Raw genomic sequence first — 13759 nt, 5'->3', positions numbered from 1 at the left:
AACCCTAGATATTTTTGCTTATGTGTGTGTCTACAGCCCTCAAACTAAAAAATTCATCTTTATAGGAGGAACATGCTTAGAAAACCCATAGAAAACCTTGAGTTTTACTCTGTTTACTGAGCTTTTATGTTCATGCTTTGCCAACAGTAGCCTCCTGACTTCTACAGAATCAGTGAGTTGGGTGCTGAAATGCTTCTTGGAGCTTCTCTCATCTTTTCTCTTCACCAGTGAGGAAGCTGGTTCAGAGTTTAGGTAATTTGCTGAAGGTTCCAGAACTGCCCTGCTCTCCCAGGCTAGTGCACTTTCTGCATACTTTGACTGCCTACAAAGATTACTCTCACTTTTAAATCATCAGACTGTTTTTCAGTACAAGCAAAAACTGCAAGTTTTGGAAAGTTTCCTTTTTAAGTTTTCCCTTCCTTCCTTCCTTCCTTCCTTCCTTCCTTCCTTCCTTCCTTCCTTCCTCCCTCCCTCCCTCCCTCCTTTCTTTCTTCTTTCTTTCTTTCTTTCTTTCTTTCTTTCTTTCTTTCTTTCTTTCTTTTCTTTCCCTCTCCTGCTTGAGGTCTGGTGGCAGATCTGTTGCTTTCTAATAAAGAACATTCCTAGAAATAATGTAAACGGGGAAAAAGGACCCATTTTTCCCCCAGTGATGTGATGACAACTTAATATAAGGTTTTGCCTTAAAAAAAGGAAACCATGACAGACGCACCCTGCAAGCCTATACCTGGTATTATGCACATGAAGAGACACCCCAGCAATGCAGAAATTAAATCAATTGACATCCCCTTTGGGGATCATTTAGTTCAAGTGTTTACAAAATACTGTTTTATCACATCAAAAAATATGTGCTCATCCCTCCCAAAGGCAAACAGCTCTGCATTAATTTGAGCCCATGGTTGACATGGCTCTCTCAGGTATCCAGACTTAAACTGACCCAGTTATTTCCAGGAACAGAAAATATCTTTCAGCTAATCAAAAACTGGCACTTACTACCCAGCACAAATGAAAATAAACTATTAAGGAAATGGATACAGCATCACCACATTTTTCTATTTCCTTTCTATGTGGGGTGGGATTAAAAACCCTTTGGTTTACATACAAGCATGCACCCACATTTCTAGTATTCTGTATCAAATACTTATGCATTTGCAACCATGCATTGCTAAGAAAAATGATTTGAAATAGCTCTTAAAATACTAAACCCTTTAAAGATAATAATTGCATAGATTAAGAAGCCAATTTCAAGAAAGGAAACAATCTAAATAACATACTTTTAAGGGCTCTTATTTTTCTGAGTCTCATTTTTTCATAAAACGAAGCAGATGTTTTAAGATTATATAATCCACTTCCTTTGTAACTTATGATTCAAGGCAAAATACCTAGTTATAAACCTAAAGTAGCCAATCCCCCATCTCCATGATGAAAGGTTCGCAGGCACATCAATTCTTTCATTACATGTTAGCAAAGCTTATTCTACTAAGTAACCTCCAACCCCAATCTTTGGTTTTGTCCCAAGTTCTATAGTGCCATAGGGCAGGAAATAGAAATACTGTGCAAATGGCAGTAAATTAGAAATAGAGGGAACAGTAAGGAATTCTAAAGAAACTGTCCACTCAGGTTTTAGTCCATTCTGACAGCAAGAAAAAAGAAAAGCAAGAATATAATGAAGCATCACGTTGCCCTACACAAAGACCAATGAAAATAAAAAACATGGAAGCAACTGGTAAATAGAGTGGCTGTTAGGCATTCCTATGTCTAACCTCAAACAGAAAACACTATTGGATTTGATGTTCTCAGTTTTGTGCCACAAAGTGTAAGAAAAAATTAGGACTACTGTCTTCTAGGTCAGCTAAAGAATTAGTTTCATTAAAAATGCTGGTGACAACCAGTCCCCCAGACACACACAATCTAATGGTCAAAGCTGGTTCCGATACATCTCTTTAGTTTAGGAAGGCTTCCGGTTTTATATGGATACATTTTCCTACAAACACATTAAGATCCTCATTTTGTTGCTATAATCCATTTTGTTCACACATGCAGGCAGGAAGAGGTCTGAAGCACATATGACCTTGGACTAGTCACTGAATTTCCAGGCATCTCGGCTGCCCCTCACCAGGGAAAAGGCAATGTTTTTCCAGGCTGCCTTTGCAAAGTTCGGGAATTTCCCATGAAATGACTTTTAGAAATGTGCATGCATCACGGAAGATCTGTTTTTCGTGCTATCTTTGAAAATGGGAGTTGTAAGGAGACTGTCCCCTTGTGAGTTTATAGTTTCTCCAGACTCGGGAGTGAAGATGATTTCAGAATTTTAGCGTCTTCTATCTACTCTGTCACCTGTGTGTGACAAAGGGCAAGGCATGGCTGTAGTGCAGCTCAGTCACGGGCCACAGGCCATCTCACCTCCGAGGTCCCTTCCTCCATGGCTTCCTCAGCGCTGCAGCCTGGGAAATGCTACAACCTCAGGGTGTGGAAAACTTCTGTCCCTCAGACATCCTCTAGAGACTCCTGCAAGAAGGAAGGCGCCTTTCTGACAAGCTTCAGGAAGCAGCCTGCAATCCTCTCTGCGGGACACTCAAAGGTGGGGCGGGAAGAGAACAAAATGTGGATGGGAGGTGTCAAAGGCATCTGAGGACTCCAGCTTCACTGACCTCAGCCTTCAGTTCGTTTTTGATTTTCCTCCTGGGGACAGGAGGGGGGTAAGACATGAAAAGGCCACCAAGCAGAGGTTTATATGAATGGAAAGGGAGTATACTTTCTACTATGACACTCAGTTCAGCAGCAAAATAAAAAAAAAAACAAAAAAACAAGGATGAATGCCTAAGAGAAATCAATTCCCTCAATTCCCGCTTTAATGCTAGCAAGGACATTTCCAACAACATTATCTCTTAATAGGCAGTCATTTTCAAGATGCTACTCAAATGTTTTCACTGACATCTGGAAGAGAATTTTCCCTTAGAAATATTATTTTAAAATACTTTCCCTGAAGAGAGCATTATTCACTATAGTCCATGGAAGCTAGAAAATGGAATCCCAGATTCCTTCCCCAAATGTTAAAGACAAAGGCTCAAGTCTCCATTCACTGCGCCCCAGAGGGGGGAACACAGAAACCACTAATTTGTCAACTTTGGACCCTAAGATTACAGCCCTGTGTGAGTCCCTTAGGACACTGCAAAGTACCTGCAAGGCTCTACACAGCCACCAAATACTGTTTCCTAAACTGAATCAACTCAAGCCAAGCATATCTCCCTAAATTGCACGTGACAGCCATGCACACCTGGTTGGAATCCTAGCTCTGCCACGTACAGCCAGCGACCTTCCGCAAGGAATGGAACTCTCTGTAAAAGGGGAATAATCACATGGGTCTTTCTGGAGCCGCCGAGGTGAAGGTTAAACGTGCAATAAGGGCAAAGTACGTGAGAAATTTTAGCTTCTATAATATTATTACCCTCCTGTCAAAAGTCTGTGGGTTTTTTACAAAAATTAAAAAGGAGCGTTCATACTAGAGAAGGGTGACTATTCCTTGTGAGAGACGATAAGACTATACACACTAATATACACGCAAGCCTTTCTTCCCGTGCACCACAGCAAGGAAGGTATAGTGAAAAAAAAGTTAAGACAAGAGTAGACCTAATTAAAGAATCCCCAGCAGGACCACTCCCTACTCCTTATCATTGATCATGATAATCCTTAACAACAACACAGGATCGCACAAGGAAAAGGGCAGACAGACAGGAAGAGCCCTTCTCGGCTGGGAATCTTCCCCCCTTTCCATTAATTAGATTTCTGACTAATTTGAGGTTGAAAGAAAACACCACTGATTGCACTCCTACCAGCAACCCACTCCCATAAAGCAAATTTTAATCTTACAGCACTGTCTTTCTTAAAAGAGGAATGACCCACAAGTCTCGGAATTCCTGATAGAAGGACAATTGTGAACACTGCTCCAGAAAAGCATTTTCCTCTTAATTTCACAAGAGGAACTGGGGACCGCGCTTTTTGAGGACCCAGTGTTTGGATGTTAACGCTTTATGGTTGGGCATTAGTTCCCCCTGATAACCACATCAAGGAACCACTTGCTAGGTCCTAACCACTTTTGAGGTCCTAAATGCCATGCACATCATTCCTTTGCATGGTATCCCCACAACTCCAGAGTTTAAGGACAAATCCTGTTAAAATGAGCACTCGATGAAACTCGGGAATCACCATGTTTAGAAATTAAATTCTCTCCTCTACTGGATCCCAACTCTTAGACTTCTAATCACTGAACTATGCGAACAAAAAATCAAGATCACCTTTCTCCCCAGGTCTGCTTTATAATTTTGAGAACAGGCTTGGCATGACGTGAGCCTTGATGTCCATTACACTTCGGGGCCAGGTTTGACTATGGTGTTCTAAAGCTCTAAGAATTCGGTCTTTAGTGATCTGGCAATATCCAGAGAGGAAGGGGAAACATCTGAAGTTATTTTTACTTTTGCAAGTCTTCTGGCTGTACAGGGAAAATGCTAGGGTGGGTCAAGTATTGTCTGGAGCCCTTCAGGGGCTTTTTTTTTTTTTTTTTTTTTTTTTTTTTTTTGCATGGCCTCATTTCCGTCTTCCTGTTGCTAGGAAGGAGAGTTAAGCATGAGAAACTCGTGTTTACAATACTGGACCATCCTGTCCAGCACAAGGCTCTCTTCAAAAATGCACGATTCACTTCACCCACTGTACTTTGGACGCCCCCATTCTTCTGGACCAAATCGCCCTTTCCTGAATATTTTCAAATAGCATATTTACCTGCCTCGGTCATAAAAATAACCACTCTCATGTTAACATTGCATCATGGCTTAAAATCTCCACAGGGACACCAAGGGAAAGTCAAGTACTTATTTTTGTATTTCGAACCACCTCTTGGAATCCCACCAAGACTCTGACTGGAGGGCATCTTCATGCGGCCTCCCATATCCCCTCTAAGCCCCACGCTGGTTAAGAGTTTAAGTACTACATACATTTTTTCACTCACTTTACAGTCATAACTCGTTTAATCGTAACATGTTTTCCTATTAATCTGGTATATTTTCCAAAAGCAACCAAATATCCCTTTTTAATGGAAAAACACCCTTAAATTTTGCTTAGTTCTTTGAACTATAGTATTGAACAATAACAAAATAAGAAACAAAAAAAGGGCTTTAGGTTAAAGGGCAATTGGCCTCTCACCTTCCCTCCACAAGTCTAGGAAAATCCTCTGGCTGACCTAATGGATGAAAACCTGGAACGCTGCCTTCAATTGGCCATAGTCAATTGCTTAACTGTTCGACCTTTTCACTCTGAAGGAGTAAGTGGTGTTTCTCATAAGATCTAAAATTGGTAAGTTAAAGTCACAGATTAAGTCACTGAAGCCATATTTCTCATCCACTCTAGGGAAAGATTCAAGTGGGAAGCTACTTATTTTGATCCCGTGGAGTCAGGAAACAAAGTCAGTCCCTGTTCTTGAGTTTCTGGCCAGCTTGGTGTGTAAGGTGTCACTCGGCTAGAAGTAAAATAAAATCTCTTTTTTTATTTTTATTCTTTTGGTCAAAAGCAAACTTTTAGAGCAGCTGGGAGAGAAAGTCCGTCTGCTGTGCTTCATTTTAAACACTGAACAGTAGGGCTAATGAAAAAAATATGCAGCCAGGCTCGGGCCACGCTGTAAATCTGGCGTGCCACAATAAAAAGTTAATACATGCAATTGCCAACATTTTCTCAGAAAATGTCTTGAAATAACTTCTGAACGCACATCTGCTAGCTATTTGACACTCATTCCCCGGGACTTCAGTTCTTCTATTAGGGGGGCTGTTGACTTTCAGGGCACCCCTCTGGCCATCTGCTGCAGTCTGCAAGCCAAGATGGCACTGGGTGCCTCCATTAATTCCACACTTATGGTCTGCAAATTATCTCTGTGGAGGACCAGCCTGCAGTCCAGATGGATGCCGAATTAGTCAACCTCTTGGAGCTGCTGATAGATTTACATTCAGAGTTCTGCTGGGCTATTATTTTCCCTCATCCCTTCGGCAAACAGAGTTTGGAAAAAAAAAAAATGTAATCTGAGACTCAGTATTCTACCTTCACCACAGCTGTGATTTTTTTCTACCCAAATGCGTCATACATGCCACCCTCACGAATCTTTCTGTAGTGGATGGAGGGCTGTGCCTAGGCTGCTTTGCTCCACCGCACCAACGAGGGCCGAAAGAGCTTCCGAATCCTGAGAATGAACCCTTTGCTATGTTGGGTGTAAAGAGGCTCACTCAACACTAGGGTGAGGCAAGGTTTTCTTCGCCGAGGTGCAGATTAATAACTATATGCAGGCGTTTCCTTCCACAGTGATCAGCACAAATTGGATATTTGTGAACCATCAATACCAGGCACGGTACTAAACGCTTGTATTAGCTCATTTGATCCCCACAACCTTCTCGCGTGGTAAATACAGTTATTACCCCTGAGATGCAGACGAAGGAGGTGCAGAGAGGTCTCAACACTTCCCAGATGCGCCCAGCGAGCAGGCTGCGGACCTAGGGCTCCTACTTCGCCAGGCTCACCCTGGTCTGTTTTGATTCCCCTCGCACGCAACAGGGGATGTACGCTGGAAAAATGAGCGGATTTGCATAATCTGCAAATTACACGTGGCAGGGCCAATTTGCTGTGGCCAGGGGAGAAACTCCTTCGGAAGGATCAAAGTCTCAGCCGGTGACGTCGGAGATGGGGACAGGGACACAGAGGCAGCGTGGGGCAGCGTTCCCAAAGGCCGTGACTTCGCTACGCAAAAAGTCGGGCGTGCTTCCTTCCTTCCTCTCGCCGGCCCAGGGACTCGCCCCGCGCTGGCGCCTCCTCCGGAGACAAGGGCGTGGGCATCTCCACCCCGCATTTTAGGAAACCCGATTCAACGCCCCAGCACGTGAAGGCACCCGGCAACCTTCCCAGCAGGCGCCCCTCACACGTAAGCCAAGGGGCTTGCAACCCTCTCCAGGGGCCAGCAGCCACCAAAACCCTTTCTAAGTCTGAATTACTTTCCAGCATTGAAAATATTTGAGCAAAAACCGTTTGAAATTAGAATAATTTTTCCTCAATTTACTTTCAAGCAGTTTAAAAAAAAAACAACCATTTTCAAGGGTCACTGCGGCCTGAACATCCCCAAATAATAAACTCTCAGGGAGTCCACACCGATTTCGGACTTGCATAGTGAAGGGCTGTAGTCACGGAGCCCCGAACGTCCCCGGAAAGGCGGTCGCGCAGCGCCTCTGGGAACCAGAGCCCTTCGCCTGGGACTTAGGGCAGGGCCGCCGGCGCGGCCGGGCTGGCAGCCGGCCCTCCGTGTGCCCCCCTCCGGGTGTGCACCCGCAGCCCCAGCGGGAAGTTAGCGTGGGCTTCAGTTCATTAGTCGCGGTTGCCCCCGGCCCCCAGCCCTTCCAGGAGCCCACCGGGCGCGCCGTCCCGTGACCCCGTAGCAGTGAGTTGCCAGGAGTCATTACCCCAAATTAAGACCTCCCTCCCCAAACCATGACGCTCGTTTTTCCCACACTCCACCTCCTCCACTCCGAGAAATTTGGGCGACTCGGTCCCGAGCTTCCTCGGAAAGCCGTTTAAAAGCACAGAACGACAGGCACCGACTTGACAAGGCGGGGTGACATTTCCTCCGCGGCGAGTCCCCTCCGCAGCTGGCTCCCGCAGCTGGCCCGACGGCAAGGCACAAGTCTAGCTTACGTGTTAGGATCATGATGTCCGGCTTCTCCCTGCACATCAACAGCGGCGGGGGGTTGCGGGAGCGCGGTGGGGAAGTCGAGGCAGCTCAACTCCCGCGCCTGCACCCACGGCGGCACCCGAGACACGCGCGCTGGCGGTTCTTAGCGCATCCTTGCTCGCCGCTCCGCACCCCTCGCCACGGCCCCAGAAAGAACTCGGCGTTTTCCAGAGGTCAAAGGGAGAGAGAGCTCAGGGAGAGGGGCAAGAAGCACGGGAGCGGTTGCTCCTGTTGAGGAGAACTTCGGCCATGGCCGGGTCAGGAGCTAAGCGCCTTCGCTCCAGCTGCTGGAGCGCTCTGCCTCCCGCGCGCCTCTCCGGCCGCGCCCTCCCGCAGGGCCCGCCCCCGAGGGGAGGGTCTAGGCTGGGCAGCGTGGCCTCCTCCGCGCCTCCTAAGTAGTGGGCCGCAGCTTCTGACGGTCCTCAGGTCCGAGGCCCCGCCCCAGACCCCGCCCCTTGTTGCTCCGCCCGTCACCTCCTCCAGGCAGCAGGAGAGCCAGCCACAGCCTCTGGCCGTCCCCTGACCCCGCCCCCTCGGCCCCGCCCCCGCGCCTCCACGGCCCGGGGCTGGAATGTTTTCCTCTGGCCTCCACGTCTGCAGGGGGAGGCTTCCCGAACTGTTCAATTGTGGGCCCCCGGGGTGAAGGCAAAGGCTGTAGCCTCGAGGCATTTACTTGCGGTGGGGGGAAGCGTGAGCTGGACTCTGCGATATCGCGCACTTTCCCTCTTTTTCTTGTTGGCTTTGCACACTTAAAATTTTCTCTATGATTCTGCCTTACATTATGCGGGAACCGCCTAAATTTGCACAAAGGAGGGGAATCAGGGAGGTAGGGATGAATCTAGAATGGGAAGAAGAATACCTGTCCCTTGGACAGTCATCATTCATTGCGAAAGCTTGCAGGGGTACAGGACAAGTGTAAGTAATTATCACCGCTCTACAGAGGGATTGGGTTTTTACTCAGCACGTGTTGAGTCTATTGTGTACACACAGTGTCTTCCAAACTATGGACCTTGGGCCTCAACCCAGTGCACCTCCTGTAACTAACTGGTAGGACCAGTCGAATATACTAGAGAATCATTTTTAAAAAATATTTATTTATTTTTGAGAGAGAGAGAGACAGAGCATGATTGGGGAGGCACACAGAGAGAGGAAGACACAGAGTCCAAAGCAGGCTCCAGCCTCTGAGCTGTCAGCACGGAGCCTGACGCAGGGCTCGAACTCATGAACTGTGAGATCGTGACCTGAGCTGAGGATGGCCGTTCAACCAACTGGGCCACCCAGGAGCCCCACCAGAGAATAATTTCCGATGGTGATAATCTGCACTTTTACAAATCCTTCGGTGATTCTGATACACTGTAATATGAGGGCCCCTGATATAATGGAAAGCCTCATTTTTAAAGATCACAAGTGAATACAACCTCTGAAAGATATTTAAAAATTCAGACTGGGGTTGCATTACTTTGGGGCTAATTGGTGCTTTCTGTCTATTACCTCTGGTCAAAGAAAACTATTAAACTCATTCATTCAACAAATAAATCAAGAGCATTTATTATGTGCCAAACATTGTTCCAGGCTCTGGAACTATGGCAGTGACCAAAAAAGAGAAACTTCTCTTCCCTACTAAAATTTACTTCCTAGTGGGGAAGATGCACAATAAATGAAGCAAATAAATGAAATATTTAATAGTGTCTTGGATGGAGATACATAAAGGAGGGGAGGGGAGAGAGGAGTTGTGGGAAGGTCTCTTTAAATAGGGTTAAATGCAAATGGGAGACTAGTCTGTCTTAATTATGGTATTATGTATTTTAAATTATGTATTTTAAATACAGAAGACATACAGAAGACACTTTTTCACTCCAGTTTTTTAAAAAGCAATAAAAATGCTAATTCTACCACTGGCTCTCTAATGTACCCAAATCAGAATGCTGGCTCTGGAGAGTGGCCTTGCAGGTTTGGGTTTCTATTCAACAGATATTTCTAGGGCTTTTACCTACTTAACAACTGCTGGGGACACCAAAGTAGGCAAGGGTCTGCCCACCTCTGCCTGCTCAGAGTTTACATCTGGTGGGGAAGCAACAAGGGGCATGTGAAAAAGAGGTGCTGTGAATGTCCAGAAAGTAGAGTCCAAGAAGGCAAGAAGAGCTGCCCTCTGAAGTTTGGATGCTGGGGGAACCGTCAAAATGCCCACAGTTGCCAGCAAGGTGGAGTGTGATTCCAGGGGAGGCTGGAAAAGTAAGGGCAAGAACTTTTCAATTCCCTGCGTGACTGTGTTAAGGACTGTTTTATCCTTTCCAGTTATTGATGGTGAGAAGCCATTTTAATGGATGAAGGCATCCCCTGGCCAGACCTGCAATTTTGAAAAGACCACTCAGGCAGTAGTGTGTACTTTAAACTTAGAAAATAGGAATATACCTCCTAAACATGCTAATTTCCCTTATTTATTAAAAATCCAGACTCTAAAAATACAGATATTCAAAGCATCTCCCCCAAAGCATATTAACTCTCAGAATAATTTCTTAATGTTTACTAGTAGTTGGGTGAAGTTACATCCAATTTAATTAGGTTTCTGGGAGTTTGTGCAATCCCTATACAACTACCCCCACTAAGTATTTGAGAATAAAACACGCTAATCTTTTCACCTCTTCTTGCTCAAACTCCATTCCTTTCTCCTTGATTATTGATGATGTCTTCTCTGGATCTTCTCTAATTTCATCACATTTCTCTAGAGGTTCCTGCAACATGGATTTCTCATCATCTAATACTACTAATAACTCCAAAAACATTATCCTTGGTGAGGTATTTTTTTGTTTTGCATGTGGCCTTCCCTGAATCTCTTCACCTTCTTCCATTCTTTGGTTTATCCATAGCCTGTGTCCTGAGCCAAATCCCACTTTTCATCGTTTTAATTCTTACTCTTGATAGAAATGGATGTGCTACATTTTGAAGGCTGCTTAACCTGTACAACAGTGGCTGAAAGCAGGACTTTTCTGGTCGGGCCACTTAATAGCCAAGTGAGGAATACATTATATTGCCTCTCAAACTTCAGTATCTTCATCTTTAAGAAAGGAGGTTGAACTAGTGCCTATCTTCTGAGGTTTTTAATGAGAATTGAATAGGGTAATGCACCTAAGTGCTCAGCGCATAATAAGCACTTGGTGATGTTAGTCATTATTCTTACTATTACTAAGGGGGCACATCAAACAGAAACATGAAGTTTCTATTTAAATAGTCATCCAGGAGAAGACTAAAACAAAACAAAATGAGATCTTGACTTTAACCTTGATGAATCTAAGGCACCTCTACAAAGTAGGGGAAGGAAGGAGTGGAAAAGTCATTAAGACTATCAACAAACAGCGGTGCTTTACCAGATGAAAGAGGGTCCCTGGGACAGTGCCGACTCCTTCCCCTTCATTTAGCCTTCAACTCATCACCCCACGTTTCATTTCTTCTGTTGTAGGCAGATGACAGTAGACTAGGCTTGTTGGCTAAGTTGTGTTAACTGACATTGGGTATTGAAACACTGGACTCTGAGAGGCAGGGATTAAGTGGCCCATTTTCCCCACCAGCAGTCTATTGTCCTCCCAAACCCCTTCAACCCATGACAATGAAAAAAACATCACAAATTACACCAGGTTTTGTTGCCGCAATTCGACACAAGAACAAGGGCCTGTGCTGTTTACTTGCTGCCATGTTCTGAGTTTGGTCATCAGGTTCATGGAAGCTGTTCACTGGGATATCCTATCGTGTGGATGTTTTCACATTCCACTGTGTGTTATCAAGGCAAGAAAAATCACATCCTAAATGACAGAAAGCTAAGTGACTCTGGCTCCTACTCTATATTAATGATTAAGATTAGATACCATTGATATTGCCCAAGGACATCCTCTAGCATTTTCTGCCAGTATAATGCATTTTTTTAAAAAAAACTCAAATGTCTACAGACACTCAGGCAGATAACACTGGTGAGGAAAGCAAGCCACAGTGGGGTGGGGAGACCTGGGGAACCCAGCTCTCCCCAAGGGGGCAGGATCACTCAGGCTCACTTGATTGTTGGCCTGTGCTAACACAGCTACCCCATGGTTCTGGGTTTAAAGATTTTTCAAGAGCCTCCTAGCTTTCTATAATTTTATTTCAAGCCTCCCAATTTTTAGATGATGGCAACTACTTAAAAATCTAAACTAATTCCAAGTAATTGCAACTTTGAGCTTCATTTAGCTCCAGGGCAACTGGTTTAAACCTCTGCTCTAGTGATATGAAGCAAGCAGTGTCTTTGGAAATGTATTTCTTTCCCACAGGAACTCAAAGCTGCCTGAGTTTGGAAACTGTTGTAATATAATTTGTGTTCAATGGGGCATTGTGAAATCAGTGTGGAAAGAAATTATTTGTAATGTTCAAAGGAAATATGACAAATAATAGAAAGTTTTGGAAATAATTTTTAAACAGTATTCGATTAAGAGAAATAACTAAAGGGGCGCCTGGGTGGCTCATTTGGTTGAGCGGCCGACTTTGGCTCAGGTCTTGATCTCACGGGGTTCTTGAGTTCCAGCCCTGCGTCGGGCTGTGTGCTGACAGCTCAGAGCCTGGAGTCTGCTTCTCATTCTGTGTCTCCCTCTCTCTCTGCCCCTCCCCCACATGTGCTCTGTCTCTCTCTGCCTCTCAAAAATAAAGAAAACTAATACAATTTTTTTTTTAAAAGAGAAATAATTAAATTTGAAATTTAATGATTGTCCTTAAAATACGCACTTATGTTTAAGTTTCCATGGCCAAGTCTGGGTTCTTCCCCCACTGTCCACCCTGGTATTTAACCTTTTCAGAAGTGTGTAAGGGGCAACTCGGTGGCTCAGTCAGTTAAGCGTCTGACTTTGGCTCAGGTCATGATCTCACAGTTCATGAGTTCGAGCCCTGGGTCAGCTCGGAGCCTGGAGCCTGCTTCAGATTCTGTCTCTCTCTCTCTCTCTCTCTCTCAGGTAGTCTCCCTCTCTCTGCCTCTCCCCTGCTCGTGCTCGGTCTCTCCTTCTCTCTCAAAGATAAATCAAGATTAAAAAAATTTTTTTAATTAAAAAAAAAAATGTTTAAAACCCCAATGCTGGAGGTATCAGGTGGGGAAAGAAGAGGAAAAGAGAGGGCTAGTCAGTGAAATAGATTCACCCCCTTTAAATTTTATTTAGAGTAGCTCTCTTGTTCAGTCAGACCTTTTTCGATTATGTCTTCTGAACAACTTTAAGTTTAAGTTTTAAGTTTAAAATATGGGGAAGGTGACCTAGTCTACCAGTGATATTTTTAGAGGAGCGGGGAGTCCCTTGTTCATGCATAAATGTAAGATAAATCTACTTTTGAGATAATCACTTAAATCCCATATGAACCAGCCTGGCATAGTGCTTTCATCATCCAACAATTATTTATTAGACCTCGGAAAAGGCAGTGTGCTGGTGAAGCAAAAATGAACATGAATCAATACATCCTGGGGATGGAGTATACAGCATGACGACTGAAGCCACTGTACTAGGTATCTGTAAACTGTTAAGAGAGTAGATCTGAAAAGTTCTCATCACAAGAAAAAACAGTTTGTAACTATGTGTGGTGACCAATTTGAACTAGATTTACTGTGGTGATCATTTTGCAATATATACATATATATACATGTATATATAATATTTATATGTAATAATATAAATTTATATTATAATAATAACATAATTTTGATAATCATGTATTTAGAATAATATATGTAATAACTTATAATATAATATATATAATAATTTGTAATAATATATATGTATATATAATATTTCAACTCTGAAATTAATGTTATATGTTGATTATGTCTCCATAATCGTTGTCGTTCATTAAATTCATTCATTCATTAAATGTTGTTCAGTAAATAACAACAACAAAAGAACATGCAGAGAGGGCTTGGAGGAGCAAACTCTTAGGTGCAAAGTAGGTACAGATACAGTTCTGTAATAGTTCAGTGGAGGGTCTGAATATACTGAAATCTCAATCCTGATT

The 13759-nt window shown here is 44.0% G+C and overlaps 1 protein-coding gene across 10 annotated transcripts in view; it reads right to left on the bottom strand.

The window, feature by feature from the left end:
- Nucleotides 1-13759, bottom strand: part of DLC1 (DLC1 Rho GTPase activating protein) — a 557617-nt gene that overhangs the window by 38563 nt on the left and 505295 nt on the right. The window contains exon 1 of one of the 10 annotated variants that reach the window (XM_019466771.2): nucleotides 7714-8080. The exons of 8 other annotated variants lie outside the window; for them this stretch is intronic. In XM_019466771.2, the coding sequence (XP_019322316.1) occupies nucleotides 7714-7750 (37 nt within the window). In that variant the 5' untranslated portion in view covers nucleotides 7751-8080. Of the gene's footprint in view, nucleotides 1-7536; nucleotides 7640-7713; nucleotides 8081-13759 lie in introns of those variants that run through there. One more of the 10 variants, XM_019466774.2, reaches the window with a different exon arrangement.

Source organism: Panthera pardus, unplaced genomic scaffold, assembly GCF_024362965.1.
Source record: "Panthera pardus isolate Hobbes unplaced genomic scaffold, ASM2436296v1 HiC_scaffold_13, whole genome shotgun sequence".
Lineage (NCBI taxonomy): Eukaryota > Metazoa > Chordata > Mammalia > Carnivora > Felidae > Panthera > Panthera pardus.
The sequence above is the reverse complement of the archived record's forward strand: the minus strand, read 5'-3'. Positions and strand labels throughout refer to the sequence as shown.